Source organism: Colias eurytheme, chromosome 20 (genome assembly GCF_061535395.1).
Source record: "Colias eurytheme isolate Ceu_HAF_F1 chromosome 20, ilColEury1 Martin Lab GWU primary, whole genome shotgun sequence".
NCBI classification, from domain to species: Eukaryota; Metazoa; Arthropoda; class Insecta; order Lepidoptera; family Pieridae; genus Colias; species Colias eurytheme.
Genome location: NC_142999.1, coordinates 3227557 through 3246461, shown reverse-complemented (window position 1 = coordinate 3246461; position 18905 = coordinate 3227557). Strand labels below are relative to the sequence as shown.

The 18905-nt window shown below is 30.9% G+C and overlaps 4 protein-coding genes across 4 annotated transcripts; 2 read left to right on the top strand and 2 right to left on the bottom strand.

Moving 5' to 3' along the window:
- Nucleotides 1–749: 749 nt before the first annotated feature.
- Nucleotides 750–2412, bottom strand: LOC149899543 (uncharacterized). The gene is made up of 3 exons (XM_090113730.1): nt 2206–2412; nt 1965–2129; nt 750–1777 (listed from the first exon to the last, which is right to left on the bottom strand). The coding sequence occupies exons 1-3, from the start codon at nt 2247–2249 to the stop codon at nt 1570–1572; spliced, it is 417 nt and encodes a 138-aa protein (XP_089969856.1). The 5' UTR covers nt 2250–2412; the 3' UTR covers nt 750–1569.
- A 285-nt stretch (nt 2413–2697) lies between these two features.
- blp (mitochondrial import inner membrane translocase subunit Tim16) lies at nt 2698–3395 on the top strand. The gene has a single exon (XM_090113861.1). The coding sequence runs from the start codon at nt 2770–2772 to the stop codon at nt 3148–3150; it is 381 nt and encodes a 126-aa protein (XP_089969987.1). The 5' UTR covers nt 2698–2769; the 3' UTR covers nt 3151–3395.
- A 134-nt stretch (nt 3396–3529) lies between these two features.
- LOC149899541 (uncharacterized) lies at nt 3530–5879 on the bottom strand. Its single transcript, XM_090113860.1, has 2 exons — nt 5739–5879; nt 3530–5514 (listed from the first exon to the last, which is right to left on the bottom strand). Exons 1-2 carry the CDS (start codon nt 5838–5840, stop codon nt 4408–4410), a joined length of 1209 nt encoding a protein of 402 aa, XP_089969986.1. The 5' UTR covers nt 5841–5879; the 3' UTR covers nt 3530–4407.
- A 478-nt stretch (nt 5880–6357) lies between these two features.
- Nucleotides 6358–10173, top strand: LOC149899540 (3-hydroxyacyl-CoA dehydrogenase type-2-like). Its single transcript, XM_090113831.1, has 5 exons — nt 6358–6494; nt 6605–6769; nt 8791–8955; nt 9304–9541; nt 9930–10173. The coding sequence occupies exons 1-5, from the start codon at nt 6486–6488 to the stop codon at nt 10121–10123; spliced, it is 771 nt and encodes a 256-aa protein (XP_089969957.1). The 5' UTR covers nt 6358–6485; the 3' UTR covers nt 10124–10173.
- Nucleotides 10174–18905: the final 8732 nt, after the last annotated feature.

The window sequence follows — 18905 nt, the reverse complement described above, 5'->3', positions numbered from 1 at the left end:
GGACCTTGTTAATTACTGGCGGTCCGTGTTCGTCCGTGGTACATAATACTAATAGCCTACAGCCCTCAAAGATCACCCTACCCGAACAAACTCTTCAGCTTTTTTTATTATTTGTGTAGGTACGTAGTATTTGTATTCTCTTTGATTTGTGTACCTAATTTATTTCAATTGGGGGGTACTTCTTTCTAATTTTTTAAGTTTCTTTAAAACTTTCAATTTGTCTTGAACAATTATTGACATAGGAACAGTGACCGGGTTTTTCCATTCGTCACTACAACTAAATATATTTTTCAGAAATTACCAGTGGCGAGGCCACTCAAATTTATCAAATATTCATGTCCAATTACTTCTGTACGTACGCCTAATTTTAGAATCGTCTTTAAAAGAAAATCAATATCGCTGTGCGCATGTAAAGCCGCGCAGTTACGTAATTACAATGCAATATGATGCAAATTGCAATTATCTCGGCCTGGACAAATTATATACCCTCGATATAGAATCAATCAATCGAAATTAACAAAGGCATTCGCGGAAGGGCGTGTCTGCTTTTATTACTATGTCATTAATTAATCCAGTAGATAGGTTTGCTTTATTTCAGCTGCTATTAATTATTATAAGTATTCTATTTTGCTGCACAATTATAGGCAATATGTATATATTTAGTGAAATATAAAGTAACTTCGCATTTGCAAATTGTTTCAAGTTATAGAATGCATAGCATGAAGAACAGGAAAAGAAAAGAAAAATAATTAGTCAAAATCTTAAATTTTATTCATATTTTCACATTAAAAATCGTATGACATTTAAACTAAAATTTATTTTACGACATTTACACATACAGTCTTATAAAATAAATCAATTTAAAGAAAATATAATTACATGCACATTTACAAAGCCTCTATTACATTACATTTGAGTTTAACTCTAGATGTAACAATCATTCATATTACAATTAGGTATCTTATAAAACGTAATTATTAATTTAATTTTATTAACAACCAAATTTTGTCAAATATCACCCAAGTGCAATATCAACAATTGTTATTTTGTGCCTTATATTTAAAACATAGACATTAGAATTTAAAGTCATACAATGTTTCTACAAAATACTAGTACATCACATATAGTTAAATCATTACAATATCTATCATTCTCGTAAATAGAAATAGCAAGTTTCGTTTTTAAAACTTGTTATTTTTATTTTCGAGAATATAAAACAATCTCATCTATTTCCAAATCAGGTAACAATACAAATAAAACTAAAATCTTCAAGTACACATAAAAAAGTTGACAATATAAATAAAAAAATAATCTTAGCCTAATTCAGAATGACCAGCATTATTTTACAAACCGATGAGCAATGTATTCATTTTAAATTTTGAACAAGGAAAAGTAGAAAGAAAGCTAATTTAAAATAGAATAGAAAAACAGTATAAAAAGAAATTTACAGAATATTAACTGATATGTAGGAAAAGTTTCAATACACATACAAAAGAATCAAACTAAAATCTGTCAAAAGAAAGTCAGATCTCAAAAACATTGCTGAGTTAAATCATTTCTAAAGAATACTTAGTCACTAGAAGAATCAGATTCCGAGCCACTGCTATCTGAGCAGCTACCACTGCTACTACCACTGTCAGAGTCGCTGCCGCTGTCTGAATCGCTGTCAGACGAGGAACTGTCTGACGAAGATCCTGATGAAGACGAGTCGTCATCGGAGCAGTCATCGCAGTTTGAATAGCGCTTCTTTTTAGCAGGGATCTTGCATTTGCCGTCACTAAAACAAAAATAAATTTGGTTATTTAATCAATTCTTAACGAATATAGGATTATTAGTATACCAATGGATAGTTTAATTAATTGTAAAACCATTATTAAAATTTCGTAGACAAACACGAAGTTCTAGAAAGAATTTAAAAAAATGAGGGTAGTTCGAAAATGGCGGTTATATTTTAAAAAACGAACCTGCACTTTTCTTCCTTGGCTTTTAAATTCTTCTTCAGCACCTGCGTACGGGAAGGGCGGACGAGAATCTTGCGTTGTCCCGTACATTCGTAGCTCCAATGTCCATATTGAAGACATTTTTGACAACGTATCCCTTGGGGGAAAGCGGCCGCCAACGCTGCTTGCCTGTAGACAAATTAATAATTAATAAACTGTTGAACACAAAATCAAGATGAAACCCAAAACATTTGTAAAACAGTACCGTTTCTTTTGCGCTTGGTGTCTGTTGTAAGTTCCCAAAGTCATCTTGATATGAAAGTATCAACGTGGATCAAAAGCAATTTCTTATTTGAAGGTACGAATGAATGGCGATCAAGAACGTGTCCTGCACTTCCTGGATCCTCAAATGCAAGTGATGTTAATTAATTAATAAACTGCAACAATAGTCAAGCGTGGGCATCACAAATCATTGCAATTGACAGCTGACAGATTCCAGATTGACAAACATTTTTAACAATAAATCGTATTTAACTATTTTTTGTGAATTCTGTAAATTATTATTATAACGGCTCTTCATTATTTATATATTGTAGAATGTAGGTCAATTTGATATAATAAAATTGTAATAAATACATAAATTAAGTTAGGTACCTATGTATGTTTTACTTTAGCTGTCAAAAAATTATGAACGCAGTTTAACCTTACTTTGTCAAAACTCAAATTGTCAATTTAGTATCGAGAAAAATGTCAATTGTCAACTTTATAAGTTTTGCGATTATTCCGTAATGAAAAATAATATTGCGTCGTTTAATTTTCCAATAAAAAAATGGCTAAATATATTGCGCAAATAATCGTTCTCGGTGCTCAGGTTGTTGGCAAAGCGTTTGCGCGAGCTTTAAAGCAGGAAATTGCTGCATCGCAAGAAGCAGCTAAAAGAGCTGGTGGTGGACCTCAGGGCGCCAGGCGGGCTGCTGCAAATGCATCTTCAGGTCTCACTTTAGAAGAAGCTATGCAAATTCTAAACATAGAGAAATTAGATCCAGAAAAGATCAAGAATAACTATGAACACTTATTCAATGTGAATGACAAGTCTAAAGGAGGTTCATTTTATTTACAATCAAAAATTGTTCGAGCTAAAGAGAGAATAGATACAGAATTTAAGGATAAACAAACCCAAGATAGCCAAAGTCAAGCAAATCCATCATGAAATCATCATAAAACTGTGATTGGATAGTTATAATTTTGAAAGTTGTATATTTTGTAGTTTTCTGTCGAGTAAAACGAATTTGTTTTATAAAATATTTTATTTGTAGAAAATGGACACAATAGTGACTAGAATACATCAGTCTTCATACATATACGTTGATTATGTGTATTACAAAATTTTGACATACTAGATAGCCATACTTAGATGCATAAGCATGTTATAGATCAATAAATTTTGCTAAGCAATCAATTCTTTGTTGGTTATATTATTTATTTTTAAAGATAACTGTTACCATTGTTTGCATTAAGCATCTGTTTATAATGACAATAATCTTGCATAAAAGCTTCCCTATACATTTCTTATAGTTTTATTAATGCTAAATAAATACTATGGATGATACAAATATTTAAATATTTTGTGCAAAATACAGTTATTTTATTTTTAAAACTTCACCTCAGTAATAAATAAAAAGCACAACCTATTTGACGATGAAAGTGATATGATATACATAATATAACATTATGATTAAAATTGACTTTAAAATAATATAAATCAATATAATAAATTGTACTTTACAATAATTTCATTTATAAAATATGTTTTTTGGTATTATAAACTTTAATGCACTTAAAATGCTTGACTAGATAAAATTATATTTGGTATGTGAGTAAAATATGGAAGATGGTATACAGGAAGATGAAAATTTGAGTCTTTCCTTCTACAAACTAATACATTAATTATTATTTAAAACATTCTCATACACCTTAGATTAAAATCAAGTAAAATTCTTTCAAAAATTCACTCCCATTAAGTCTTATCAGTTTTTGATCCCATTTTTTCCAATCCTTGATTTTCCAACTCTTCCATTTAACATAAATACTACATTAAAAAAGCTGACTAGATATGTAAACACCTATGTTTTTAATTCTAATTTAATATTTAGTATACAACATGGCAGTGTTTTATTAGCTAATTGTATAAACTTCCCTTTTATATAAGTAGGGTTTAACAAAATCACTAAAACAGATAAGGAATGTAATATCAGTTCTTATTTTTTGCTAAATATGTTTAAAAAAATTATATACCTTTTTTTCTAATAATAGCCAGAATGATGTCAATTGAATACAATTGGTAATTTAAGTAAATTGGATTGGTGCAAGATAAATATTTAAAAACTGGCAAAACATGCAATATCCAATCATATTTTATAGCTGCAATATCAGCAGCACATGGCAACTTAACAGTTTCTCGTACAGTCTATGGTTTAACATCCATCAAAACAACAACTTCATATGGACTACATTCAGACATACCTAGCACATTACAAAGCCAGCCGTAAAAGCCCTTTTCAAAGTCGCACACATCCTTCCACCAATTTGCTCCACTGAAAGTTAACTGTACTATACCTGCATACAATCCAAGTCCCATAGTAAATATGACAATCAAGAATGGATATGCCAAAATAACTATTGGTGCCAAGAATACCTTCTTGACGCAGCTAAATTCTTCTGTAACATTAGAGAAAATGTTATACCAAGCTAATGTGCCGATATAAAATGAATAGGCTGCAGAGATAAATGCAACAAACGGTACACACACCAAACTGAATAGAAATATATGTGGCCCATTATATAGAGAGCATTTTGATACATCCATTTTGCTTAATTCATCAGCTACAATAGACGCTTCAATGATTTCAAGTTCCTCTCTAGAGATATTGAGTTTTACATCAACATTTTGGCCTTTCTTCTTTCCACGTTTGATAGTTCCTGTCATGGTTAGATAGCTGTCCTTGCTTTCAGATAGAGAGCAATCAGGAGTTAGAGAGGCTTCAGAATCCACTCTTAATGCAGTCACTTCAGTCTCCGTATTATCAGATTCAGTTATCCCAGATACAATGTTGACCCTTTTCTTTCTCTTAGCACTATTTTTCAAGCTATCAGTCATGGGGCCCATTTCGAAACTGTTTTCCGAGTGAGTTTGTGATAGACTGTTAGGTGTTGGACAAGAACTTTCGTTGTTTTCGGAATTGAGGATTCGGCAACTCTTTTGCAATTCATTATCTTCACGCAAGTCTCCATGACTAGAGCATGCATCGGACGAATTTTCGTATATGGGCGATAGATCAATTATTTCACGGCTGTTGTTTAATTGTTGGTATCCATTCTTCTGTACTGACTTCGTTTGATCGTTTATTTCATTCAAATCCTCGTCGTGGACATCATTGATAATGGGTAAATTTATTTTCATATTGGATTTTAGACCCTCCATGGTAGAATGTATTATACCATTAGCAACATGCTCGGAAACAGGTGATAAACCATTTTTATATTTTGTAGGTACTTCAGCTGCGTCAGCGGCACCCTGTCCAAATAAAAAAATATAATAATAGGTATAATAAAATAAAGTCTACTCTGTTTTTTTTTTTATAAATTTCATATTGCGATTTGTGAATTGAGTTTCTTTATCTATGAGTTTTTTTTAGTGGATTCCTTTCTTAAAAAGGACCCATCGAAGTAAATTATTAAGTATACAAAACTTATCAAAATAACATAGCTCTCTCATTGAATAGAAGAGATAAAACTTACCTGAACAGTTATTATGTGATCGACATGACCAGCGATTGAGTTTTGCTTCTTCCCGTTACGTTTCTTAGGAAGAATAAATAGTGGCTGCTCGACTTTAGCCATAATACTCAAAATCGATTATAAATCTGAATACACAACTGAATGGGACGAAGGCGATAGTTTTCACTTTTCAATACAATATTATTTTAAAAGTATAATCCTAAAAGTATATAAGAAGCAGCCAATCACTTTTTCAAACTAATATTGTCGAGTTTAATTCATAATTTGTTGCTTCAAGATCAAGAACGGTAAACCAAAACAAATTTCACCATTTTCCTATTTTTCCAAGCACTTTCCAAGCTACCTGGAAAATCAATCAGTGTTACAATATATAAAAACTACAATAATAAGATTTCGGTGAATAAATTTAAAATTCAATCTTAAAAATCTTAATGGGACAAAAAATTTTAGTTGGAAATACTTAAATAATTATTTATATTGATTTTATTACATTTAGGAAGTTAAAACATGACAAATGAATTTGACCCTTTACTCCTGTCAATTACAACTTTCAAGTCGCTGACTCGCTGCAGTCGCTATTTACGTAGTAACTAATACTTAATCTGTGGTCGCTATTGAAGTTTTGTGATAACCTAGAAAATTTACGCTGGAATTTAAAAACAATTGATATTATACCGATATTGACTATTGATAACAAAATATTAAAAAGGAGATATTAAATTAGCAGTGCAATCTTTCATTATAACAATGTTAAAGGTATTTTACAATGACAATTTATGTTAAAAGTACAGTTTAAAAATGTAAACAAATCCATAACCTATATTGTGCAAGAAATGTTTAATAACCATTCTAATATGTGTCTTAAGGGTATGGTGAGCTTGGTTACCGGTGGAGCGTCAGGTCTTGGTAAAGCTACAGTAGAGACATTTGTCAAACATGGTGGAAAAGTAGTTATATTGGATATTCAGGGGACTAGAGCTGAAGAAGTAGCAAAATCTCTTGGTGAAAACGTTTTAGCATCTAAGGGCTGCGTAAGTATTCTTTACCTTTTATAAGTATTGAAAATCCATTGAATTAAAATAGGGCATTTACATAATATCTTATATTATCTAAATAAGAAGTTGTGAAACCAAAAAAAAATGTTGTGTGGTTTTATGAAACCACGGTAAAAGTGAAACTGTTCGAACGGTTCCGAAATCCGAACACTGCTTTGTGTAGCGCATGTCGCGTGACGGTCGGCTGCCGAGTAGGTATACCTACTCGGCAGCCGCGATACACGCGACATGCGCTACACAGACCAAAAAGTTTGAGACGATGTAATAAAAGTTTCACTTTAAAAAACGAAGTTGATTTTTGATATTTCTTCTCAATGTAAATTCTTTTTAATGCGAGCTGTACTTCACCGCATGACGAATAAAATATCATATCACATTTACATTTTAAATAATAGCTTTAAGAGTGATTAAAAAATAAAACTTATTATTGTAAATGTATAGGGTCAACCGGGGCAAATGCAACTATGGGGCTATGGCAACTAGTTATCATAACTAATTTATTAGAGTTGTTGTAATAAATCGCCACCTATGATTCAATAGCTCAACGACTAATAAATCTTACAAGTTATAGATGGTGCCCCTACGATGAAAACTATTTGATTGATAGGCCATTGTGTCAAACCGCTATTTTGAAGTTGGTGTGCGTAAAAACAGGTGTCGAGTTTTGCAGACAAAAAAATTGTTTAGGAGTGATTTTTTGCAGGTGTTTTTGATTGGACACGATTATCACAAGCCGTTAAGCATATTTCATTTATATTTTTAGTGCGTTAGTTGACTCTATTTTGTGTTATTGATGCAGTTACAATTGCCTCATGAAAATTTCACTGTGGGGTTATTGCAACTGTGAGGTTAGTTACAATAGCCCCTTATATTTTTGTATGAAACTAAAAACACTAGTGATGTGACAGTGTCGATATTTTTATTATGTATCCTTCTTGGTAGTCAAAATATATTTTCTTTATGATTAATTAAAGAAGAACCATCGATTATTTCTTCGATATTATACCCAGAGACGGGTTCATAAGTAAAATTCAAATTAGATAAAGCGTGGTTAAAGAATATAAGTAACTAAAAACGATAGGTAGGATAGTTCTGTGATTGTTCAAGTAATTTTTAGTAAACGGTTGATTAACTAATAAACGTATTTTGTTTGGTTTACGTTTTTAACAATATTTAACACAAAGAATATTATTTGTTCTGACCAAAAACTAAAATTGACTTAGTAGGTAGTACACTGTTATTTTTTTTTTGTTGCGATTTAAAGTGGTAAATCAAAGTAGGTACATGAGTTTTTCCTCTAAATAATGCGGCGCCATCTACGATCGCAACGTTATTGTATAGATAACGTTATTGTATATATATATAGAATAATAAAAATATATCGATGAATAAGTTTTTTGCATTCCCCACACTAATTCTCTAACAAATAGTTGCATTTGCCCCACAATCAGAAAAATAAGATTTTTCCTGAAAACTCGTTCTTGCTACACGGTAATCCAGTTCAAAATCCTATGAATAACATGAAATCTCATAAATATATTCTATATTCGTTGTTTTATATGAAACAGAAGAAGAGCTATGGCAGTTAGTTGCATTTACCCCCGACTAGGGGTTAATGTAACTTTTTCTACCAATTTTAGGTAATATTCTCACTACCAGTTATTTATAAGACTACTGTATTGCTTGATTGGTTGAAAATAATCTTGAATAAATACAAAAATCACTAAATGGGTCAAATAAATGACCAAATATAAAAGAAGATAACTGCAACCGATCAAACTCGAAACTTGTTATTTTTTAGTTGCATTTGCCCCGGTTGACCCTATAATAATGATCCACTATATTGCAATACCTGCGCAAAGTTGCAAATATGTTTGTATGCAATAAATGACTTGATTTAAATGATTGGATTTTTTTGTATTAGTATATTAATACTTCTTATTCTGCAGATATATTGCACTGTTGAAGTTTCTAATAAAATATTTTATTCTTTTAAGGTCACTTCAGAAGAAGATGTGAAAAAGGCATTAGACATTGTAAAGTCTAAGTTTGGAAGACTTGACAATTTAATTAACTGTGCAGGATTTTCACATAGCCATCAAGTTTATAATTTCTATAAAGATAGACCATCAGATTTAGAACATTTTGCAAAATGTGTTAATGTAAGTAGTTTATCTAAATTATGTTAACTAATTTCAAGTTATACTTCGATTATATAAAATATGATTGAAAGCTCTCTGACACAAATTATTTCACTTGTCGCACCTTCTTGTGGTAATGCTTTTACTAGCCCGCTTTGATTTAAGATGTTTTGTCACAGTAATCTAGAAGATGTATTTGAAATTTATTGTTACTAGTTAATACAAATATATTTATGCATTTTTTTAATATTTTTATTCAATATAGTTAATTATTGTAAGACAATGTGTTTTGTAACTGGTTGATTGATCTGAAATTCTTTATTATGCTAAAAAAACAAATAAAAACAATATCTCCAAAATACTCACCAGGTAAACACAATAGGCACATTCAACACAATTCGTCTATCCGTCGCCCTAATGGGTAAGAACAAACCCTCAGAGAGTGGTCAAAGGGGTGTAATTGTGAATACAGCAGCGACTATAGCAATGGAGGGTGATATTGGTCAAGCGGCGTACGCTGCGTCAACGGCGGCGATTATTGGAATGACGCTGCCGATAGCAAGGGATCTGGCTTCACAGGGGATAAGGAATGTTACTATAGCGCCTGGTAAGTGTTATATCTGTATATTGTTATTTATATAGGGATTTATTTTGACATGTGAAAATGGAATAAAATTTTTTATGCAAACTGGAGAACAACTTGACCAATGCAACAATTTATTTTGATAGAAAACACGATAAAGCCTCAATAGATAATAGGGCATGATGTCTTCAACATCAACTTAGGAAATCTTTGTATTAAAGTTGAGGATGACGAATATAAATAATTTTATCTACAACAGCTATTTTTAGGTGCCTTTTTACCTGCTTATTTATTTGAATCTCATAAGTCAAGTATACATTTTTGAAAACAGCACAAAAATGCGTAGGGCTAAATAAAAAATTAAGGTGTCATGTTTTATACATTTTTAATATAAAAATTCCATGTTTTTCAGGTATATTTGAAACACCATTAGTATCATATTTGCCAGAGAAGATGATAGAGTTCATCAAGAGAATGACACCTTTCCCTTCAAGGTTAGGCAAGCCAGAGGAATTTGCGCATTTAGTAACAAGCATAATAGAGAATCCAATGTTAAATGGTGAAGTTATAAGATTAGATGGTGCTCAGAGATGGTTCCCGCTATAGGTTATAAGTGCAATGAATTAGTGTAGATAAGACTGTTAATAAATGTTTATCATAGAGATTTCGTTTTTGATTTAGTATGCACCTTTATTTTGGTCTGTTGTAAAGAATTAAAAAATCACATCTGAGAAAATAATAAAATACTTATCCGACGTAAGTAAAATGGGGAAAATGTATTTAGAATCTTCGATATTATTTATTTATTTATTTACCATACCATACCATACCAAAATTATTTACCATTAAGGTAGTTAAATGTTTTAAAATGCAGATGTGAGCCCTTTAATTTGGTAGTGGCTCTTATAACGACGGGGTCACGGGTAGTTTGTAGATTTCTTCCGCGAATTTCTGTAGATGCATAAACTCGTACTAAAACATGATTTATTTGCGGGTCGTTAGTTCTGACTTTGGATTCAATGCATTTTTGCAAAATGACATAGCTATACGGCTATGCTCTTTTAGTTCGAACTTTGAGCATTAGTCGCAGTTAATTTGATAAGGTGTTATTTAAATTTAGTAGAAGTAACTGCTACTAGCAAAGGTTATTGGATCTGGCAACTGTAACATGTTTTCTAAACTTTTGATTTTTTGTAATATGTAGTAACTAACTACCTATCGTATTTTAGATTATTTATTCATTCAGGAAGTCAATAGACTGTAGGTAATCCAATTTGACCCCAATATTTTGGGCCAATACTCGGTAAAAGGTACAAAAGGTAGTTACATGGTCTCTTTTCCTTTTACACATTTTTAGCATAATTTAACTTGTGTTACTTATTCATAGAGTAAATTGAATAACGCACGTATGAACATAGACTGAGATTCTAAGCAATATTTTCAGATAAAACATTTCATATTACTATTCCATCTTAGAAACAGTTATGGCAAAACATTTTACGCGACAAAATTCACTACACATCGTAGATTGTTATTTTTATTGCTAGGAACAGCATTTTATGTGAATATTTTGTTATTTCTGTTATGTTTTCGTGATTGCTTTACGTTTACTCACATCGCAGATGTAAACTACGTTTGAGAATTTAAAGTAGACCCGACTGTCCCGTTGGTTTAGAGGGGTCATGTTTGACAATAATATGTACTGATATAGAAAGGTACTAAGGTTCTAAAATATTTTGCTCCTCTCTTATTGGTCTTAGTGTGATGTTGTATAGCCTATAGTCTTCTTCGATAAATGGACTATCCAACACTGAAAGAATTTTTCATATCATACCGGTGGTTCACAAGATTAGCGTGATCAAGCAAACAAACAAACTCTTCAGCTTTATAATATTAGTACCTAGTGTATAGATACATTTCTAAGTAATAATATTTAAATTAAGATGTAACTATAGATAAATAGTCAAGTACATAGATACATACAAGAATCAGAATGAAAGCCTGAATAAAAATGAAATTTGTAACATAAAATAAGAAGAAACATAAAACTGGACAAACGACCGCATTAGAATATGGAAATTACATTGAACTTAAATAAAAACAACAATAACAATATGTACTTTAATCCACACACATATTTACGATTGCCATAAAACAAAATGAATAAGGGTGTATCACATTGATTTTAAAGACACCCAAGGCAGGCGTTTTTAAAATAAATATTGTTCGATGTCCCGCTGTGGCCGTATTCAGCCACCGTCAGTTTGACAGATAAAGCTATAAATACATTGATATACGTTTAAGACCGCCAATCTATAGAAGTAAGATCTAAAATTCCATTGTAGAGCGTAACTGTAGCGTATTAAACTAACTATGTATAGGTATTATTTTATTGAAGTGAAACTTCTTTATCGGGGTTGGAAAAAAATTTAGTGTAACATTTTTCCGTTACGCGCCATCTTGTTTTTATACCCTACCACGCGTGATTGACGTATTTCTGTAAAGTTGCATAAAGTAAATAATTTTTTGAAAAATAAGGTCATAAAGAAGTTTCACTTCTTACGTGTATACACTAGTACACGTAACACGCACACATTTTTTTTATTATTGTTGTAGGTGTGTTTTGTATGAATAAAGGTATGATTTCGTTAACTATAATAATATTATATGTACTTGTAGGCATTAATTTGGGCGTCGTAAATGAATATTTCAAGAAATTAAAAACTCTATAAGGGATAGAGCCCTTTGCAGAGGGTAATGGCCATACAACGTATAGCTAAGTACATAGGTACTTTGTAACCCTAAAATGCTTTACCTAAGAGCATAATATTGATAATTAATTAATATAAATAGGAAATAATTCGTTAGCAAACGTTTTAATTTTGTAACATCTTGCAAAATTGTGGGGTACATATATATTTAGTTTCCACATTTAACAGCGTTGAATTTATAAGGTTGTTCTAGTTTTATTTAGGTACGTTAAATAAAGGTAAAACAATTATTTATAAGCCAACAGTTTATTCAATGTAGAAGGAATTTTTATCTTCATTTGAATCAACCTAAAACTTTAGAATGTCATACAGCCTCATGGAGTGTGGATAATTTATTGACGCAAAGGGATTTTAACTCAATTCCTCGTGAATAAAGATGGAAATTCAACAGCGAATTCTCTTTTAATGGCTCCTTGGCCATCAATCACAAAGCCCTCGTGATACAGTTCTAGATTTTGTATAAATATAATAGTGTAAAAGATTGTATCAAATGCAAAACTCGACTTGAAAGTCATTTAAAAGTATGACGCAGAGATTTGAATAAAAATATTTCGTATTACATTATGGACTTGATCGATAAATCACAATTATGATTTCATTAGCGCGCATTGTAATAATGTGTCCTGACTTTAAACATGTGTATAAACCACAGGTAATATAGTACCATTACATAAATATGTAATAGTACTTTAGGTACTCTAGTGAGTTTAAATATACATAACTATGTATATACCTAAACATTTACCAAACGGTAGAAATTCCTAAACATTTACGAAAGCCTCTTATGGATTCCGTCATGCACAAATATCTATAAATAATGTAAGCTGTATAGATTTAGCCTCATTCGTTCGAAGATGTTTATCTCTGAAGATGACAAAAGTGAAATATGGCAGAGTGCATTCCGTGCACGAATCATATCGTAATTGCCTGTTGTAGGGTAACTTATGATAAAAATAACTGTTTAGAGATTCTTCCTAAAGATCTGGATCAGGTTTTAGCGCAAGCGTTTTGCTTTTTATTGTTATACATTTTAATGTCGCTTGTTGCACAGTTAGTTTTAATGTTAGTTCAGACACCGATACGATTTTATTTCTCGCTTTTGAATGTGTTAGCTTTTGGAGGTGAAAATCAGTGATAAGTGAAAACCAATATTATCGGGGTATTCTCTAGAAGATTTTCATGTTCTGTTGGAAACATCGATTGAAAAAGGGCAGGTAAAATACAAAACTTTGCGATAGAGATTCGACTCTACAATCATATAAAAAGTAGAAAAATAATTTCTTTTTATCCAACTGTTATTTCAAACATTTAAATATTATAGTAATTTTATTATTTAACAGTTTTAAAATGATATAACCACACACAGCGACAGTGGAGCAACTAATTTAACAATTTCCAACTTAATTGTTGCGCCAATTACGAACAAGATTCAAAAGAATTGGCCGCTTGTTACGAACATAAAACATTTAGACATAATTTTACGTTTTTGCTTCAAATTACCAGTTTTACAAAATGCCATGTTAATTTAAATATTTCTAAGTAAGAATATTTGACCACCACCACCTTTGTACTAGTTATGATAGCGCTATTTGATACATAGGTACAACCTAGAAGTCTTTCACTAGGTAACATTGACTATTTCGAATGAGATTTATGCAAGAAAAACTTGTGAATGCATTTATTCGATAAATAAAAATTAATGTACAAATGAGCTTATCGTGTCCAATTAAATTTATGTTTTTCATTTATTATTTATAAATTTTATAGTACATACCTAAAACAGCGTTGTATTTACGTAACGTATACGTATGTGAAGTTATAATTAATAATAGTATTCAGCTTTCAGTTTCGTTTTAGTCATGATTCTTTCTATTTTTATAAAAGTACTCATATAACATCATAACATTAATTTAAAACGAATTGTTGTCAAATATTATTAATATCTACATTTAAAATTCTTAATACCTAATTATGGTTTTAACTTTTAATGTTACGTTTAAACAGTTATTTTACGATGAAATTACAATTCTAAATACTATGGTACGCGTTTAGTAAAACCACAGACTAATAATAATATACTACGTATGTAAAACACAAATAAATTATGAACTACAGTAAATGGCAGTTTAAAGGTTATTTGAGTACTAATTGGCACTAAACGTAAATTGAATTGATCTATTAAACGTTTAATCTGAAATATATTTCACACACTGCGCTTAATAATAATTAGTATTTCTAATATTTTTCTTAGTACATACTTAATGTTATAATTACGAAGATAGAGAGTATGGCTGTTGGCCTGTATAAACTTTCAAGCCATTTGTCTTTGTCTTGATTATAGATAGAAACAGAAGATCATTTCAAGCATTTGAAAGCACATTCGTGAACGTGTAATTTTTTTGATATTTGCAATGCTTTAAATTGAAAAATATTTAGTATGTAGTCAATACAGATCGGATAGGATTACGGTTAGCCGAGAGGCTAGGCGTTGCCCCGGTTTGGCAAAAGGACGCGGGTTCAAAACCCGCCTCTTGATCGAAATTTTTCTATTCCTTAAAGATTTAACAAAATTATTTATACGTAATCGCCGCATACGTTCAGGTCCTTATATATATCGTATCGAATCGCGATATACATCGATTGAATAATTTAGAGAAACAATGCAACTATCTGACGGGTGTCAGAGTAAATAACTGCTTAGTGGGTCATTCCATGGCGCCCTATAACTTTGAATCAGTGACTGTGGTTTTATTATTAGAGTTATTGTAGGTTGTGGTATTTAAACTCTTGTTTGTCGTTAACAGTAGGTACTATATACGATGAATTTGGTTAGGTAACTATTGCGCACAGGGCAGGATTAATATACCTAAGCTAAAGCCAAGCTTAAAAATTGTCATAAATTTAAAATAATGTCCCTTTAACGACATGTTATGAATTATTATTTTTCACTCAAGAGATGAGATAATGTGAAACTACGTGAGTTAAATACTTCGGTTTTCTCACCAAGCTAAATTAAAAAGCTTTTTAGAAATACGTACGTATCAAATTAAAAAAATATATATTAGCTTATAAAGTTCATATGAATACATTCAGTAGTTACGGCATGATACGTGGTTAACATATTGGCACATATATTTCTACATACATAGGTTTTCTTATAGACACTAGTCTAAGCAGTAATTTTCAAAGCTCTACGTTTTATCATCATCAAACTTCAAACAATCGGTAAAGCTGTAAAAACAGAAAAGTTACTTGCATTGAAATTAGTGACAGGAAATGTTCATTAAAATTGATTGTTATGACGTACAAACTGCCCGTATGGTAAGAGTTAGGACTGTCAGGTTGTTTTGAAACAGCAGTTTGAACAATGGTTGTATGACTAATAACTAATGACAATGGCCTATTTTGTAGATTGACTTCTACGTTAGTTTATTATGGTGTCTTTCTGTACGGTGAAATTGATTCCGCAAATTGGAGAAATTTTCAATATTATCTAATATCTACCTATACTCCAAAAATATCTAAGAAAAATTTTACGACCTAGGAAAATTATTATTACTATGTCTTTGTATGCAGCTTTTACACCAATTTTAAATAACATCATTGTTATCCACATATCATTGAGACATAAGTTGAGAAACCAAAACTCGTAGTTGGCATACCTTTAGAAACAAATGTAGGTACTTAATCAGCAAGACGACTCAATAAATATCTGAAGAAAAAAAACAAAACATATTACCCGCCATTTTTCAAAAATAGAATATTCAATGTGCTCCCATTGATTTCTAATTAAATGCAATTTTATAAGCGGCCAGTGCAAAACGAAAACGTACAGACCATAGAGGTCCTATTTCTCTACAAAGTAAACGTTCCATATTCAACGTATTCTATAAAGAATCAGATTGATTGGCAATTCAAGTGGTCGAGCTTGGACAGCTCCTACATAGCCGGAGTCTGCTAAATTCGACAAGTCATTATATCTCAGAGTCGATATTCAAAACTGGTCATTATTCACGTCTCAGCTTTGTTTATGTTCCCTCGACTGGATTAGGGTGGCAATAATGTTATGAATTTGATTGATTTGCTTTTATTGACGTTTATTTTTAGTTTGCTCATTATACAAACGTAATTTGAATTACGAATTCAATTTAATATCGCAACGAAATGAAACTTATTTCAAAATAAAATAATCACCTAATTACTGTACTGTGTAGAATGAATTTGGTCTTAGATGAACTTGAAATGAAAAAAAACGCAAAACTTTCTACTTGATAGTTGTATTGAAGTTGTACGTATAAGCATGTACCTAGTTAAAAAAATCATACGAACGCAATGTACGAACGGTAACTTTTTTTCGAGAACCCTATTGACAGTTACGGAACAAGTTGGTAGTTAAAATAAAACCTGTGTCGTAAACATTACATTGTATGTAACATGCAAGATGTAATTTCCATATTGTTGGAAAAACTTTTGACCGTCTCGTTAGTCTAATGTTAAGTGGTTAACTGGTTTAGATTCTCAGCGGAGGCCGGGAAAAAATACTAGCTCGCTATGGTAGCGCATAGAATACTGTCACCTGGATAGATGTGTAGCAAAAAAGAATATGTGAAAGGAATACATTATATGTGTGTAATATCCGGATTTTTTAGAGGAATTTATATGAAACTAGTTGAGTCACCTTCATCGCTCTCAAAAGGAATATGTTTTCCCGATATTGCAACATTTGCTCCATTACTATAGAGCATACCATGATTTTATAGGATAGCCTTCTTTGAAAACACAATATAATTTTTCATTTCTAGTAGTTCCTAATATTAGCGCGTTCAATCGAACAAAGTCCCCAGCTTTATACTATTTTTTATGACATTTTTATATCATAACGATCGTCTAATATAACGTAAATGCGATTTGTAAAATATATGAAACTTGACAATTTATAAAGACAATAGTATCTAATATCACAGACTAATAATAATATACTACGTATAATATCGTTATTGCAATTTTAGTTACTACTAGGGTTTTTTTGCATGTCGATTACTAAATACAGAATACAGATATACAATAATATTTGTCTTTCAAGACAACCATGAATCAACCTTATTAAAAATATGTACTTCTTTTTGATACTGTATCACAGAATACTTAACTGTATGTTATTTTCTGGAATGGGAAATTCCTGTTCTGTGACATAGAATGGTGTCTCTAGGTTTAACATACGTTTGTTTAGGATCTGTGTTAATTATGAATAAACAATAGGTGACTCGTTACAAGAGGTATTTGATTGTTTTACGTTATGTGCCTTTTTGACGATGTTGTCGTGTTTTAATGAGCGTGCATTTTATTGAATGGTTCAAACATTCATGAATGAATGATTAATTACTAAATATTCTAGCTTTGGTTAAATAAAATTTTCTTTCTTTCTTTCTAAAACTACTCGGAGTGAACATAGTCACCGATTTTTATGGCATCACGCTCAAATTGTAATTTATGTGGTACATATACTTTTCTTTTGTATTTAAGTAACTTTAAAATTGAATTAATTGGAGAAAAAGTAATAAAATGTTGTATTCAAACGATAAATGATGATACAATCTGTGACTTTTTTAATTTCTTGTAGTATTTCGTACAAGGCCAAATAAAAAAAGGAAAAATCTTCATAAGGATCAGATAAAAATAATAATATTTAATGCTTCCTAAATTAGATTCATCCTTCTTAAATTTTAAATAATAATTGGACATAATACTCAATTTATTGCTACTTTGTAGATACTTATATACAGCGATTGTCGCTTACCATCTGGTGATGTAATTCTTGTTTCACTTCCTCTACTGTAAATTGTAATAAAATGCATACGATATAAGTATTTAAATTATTATGGACTACTAGCTGTGCCCTGAGGTTTTACCCGCATTACTCCGCTCCTGTTGGTCTTGGCGTGATGATATATAGCCTATAGCCTTCCTCTATAAATGAGCTATCACCGAAAGAATTTTCATTCGGACCAGAAATCCCTGAGATTAGTGCGTTCAAATAAACAAACAAACTCTTCAGCTTTATAATATGTATTAGTATAGATTTGATAATGGGTATTTCATACTTTGTTTAAAGAGTTTGCAAAGAAGGAGAACATTCCAGTGTAATAGGTAAGTTTTTAATAGTGATGTGTTTTATTTTAATAAAGTGATGTTATGAGTTTCTTAAAGTATGGTATAAACAGACGTACTATAAATCTACTGCTAAATATTGTACCAAAGAGCAGTCAGTGTTGTTAAATTATATCAGAATGCGTTGTAAAAGACTTCAACGCGTTACGAGAATACTTTTGTTTAAAAAATATTGATATGCTATACTCTAATTAATGAGAAATGTAAAGCATCATTTCTTAAATCTTATTTTAAGATATAATGTAAAAGTTTAAATAAAACCGTAACGTATTTTATCGAGATAATGATCCAATAACGTTATCATTTAACGAGGGCGGTGTTAACTATTAGACTTGTCAAATAGTTAAGAAAACACGTTGATACAAGAGTATTTCCTTTGAAACATGCATTAAACATTTAAACGAATGCGCTGTAATTATATAGAATGTAATCTAATTGAATTTAAATAT

Bases quoted from the DNA above. Each gene is read 5' to 3' on its own strand.
- LOC149899543 (XM_090113730.1), bottom strand. From the start codon at position 2,249: ATGACTTTGGGAACTTACAACAGACACCAAGCGCAAAAGAAACG. The intron at 2,130-2,205 runs GTACTGTTTTAC...ATTTGTCTACAG, and splicing joins CACCAAGCGCAAAAGAAACG to GCAAGCAGCGTTGGCGGCCG. The intron at 1,778-1,964 runs GTTCGTTTTTTA...TTTTTGTTTTAG, and splicing joins GCCAAGGAAGAAAAGTGCAG to TGACGGCAAATGCAAGATCC.
- blp (XM_090113861.1), top strand. From the start codon at position 2,770: ATGGCTAAATATATTGCGCAAATAATCGTTCTCGGTGCTCAGGTTGTT.
- LOC149899541 (XM_090113860.1), bottom strand. From the start codon at position 5,840: ATGGCTAAAGTCGAGCAGCCACTATTTATTCTTCCTAAGAAACGTAAC. The intron at 5,515-5,738 runs GTAAGTTTTATC...TTATTTGGACAG, and splicing joins ATCACATAATAACTGTTCAG to GGTGCCGCTGACGCAGCTGA.
- LOC149899540 (XM_090113831.1), top strand. The intron at 8,956-9,303 runs GTAAGTAGTTTA...AATACTCACCAG, and splicing joins ATTTTGCAAAATGTGTTAAT to GTAAACACAATAGGCACATT. The intron at 9,542-9,929 runs GTAAGTGTTATA...CATGTTTTTCAG, and splicing joins GAATGTTACTATAGCGCCTG to GTATATTTGAAACACCATTA.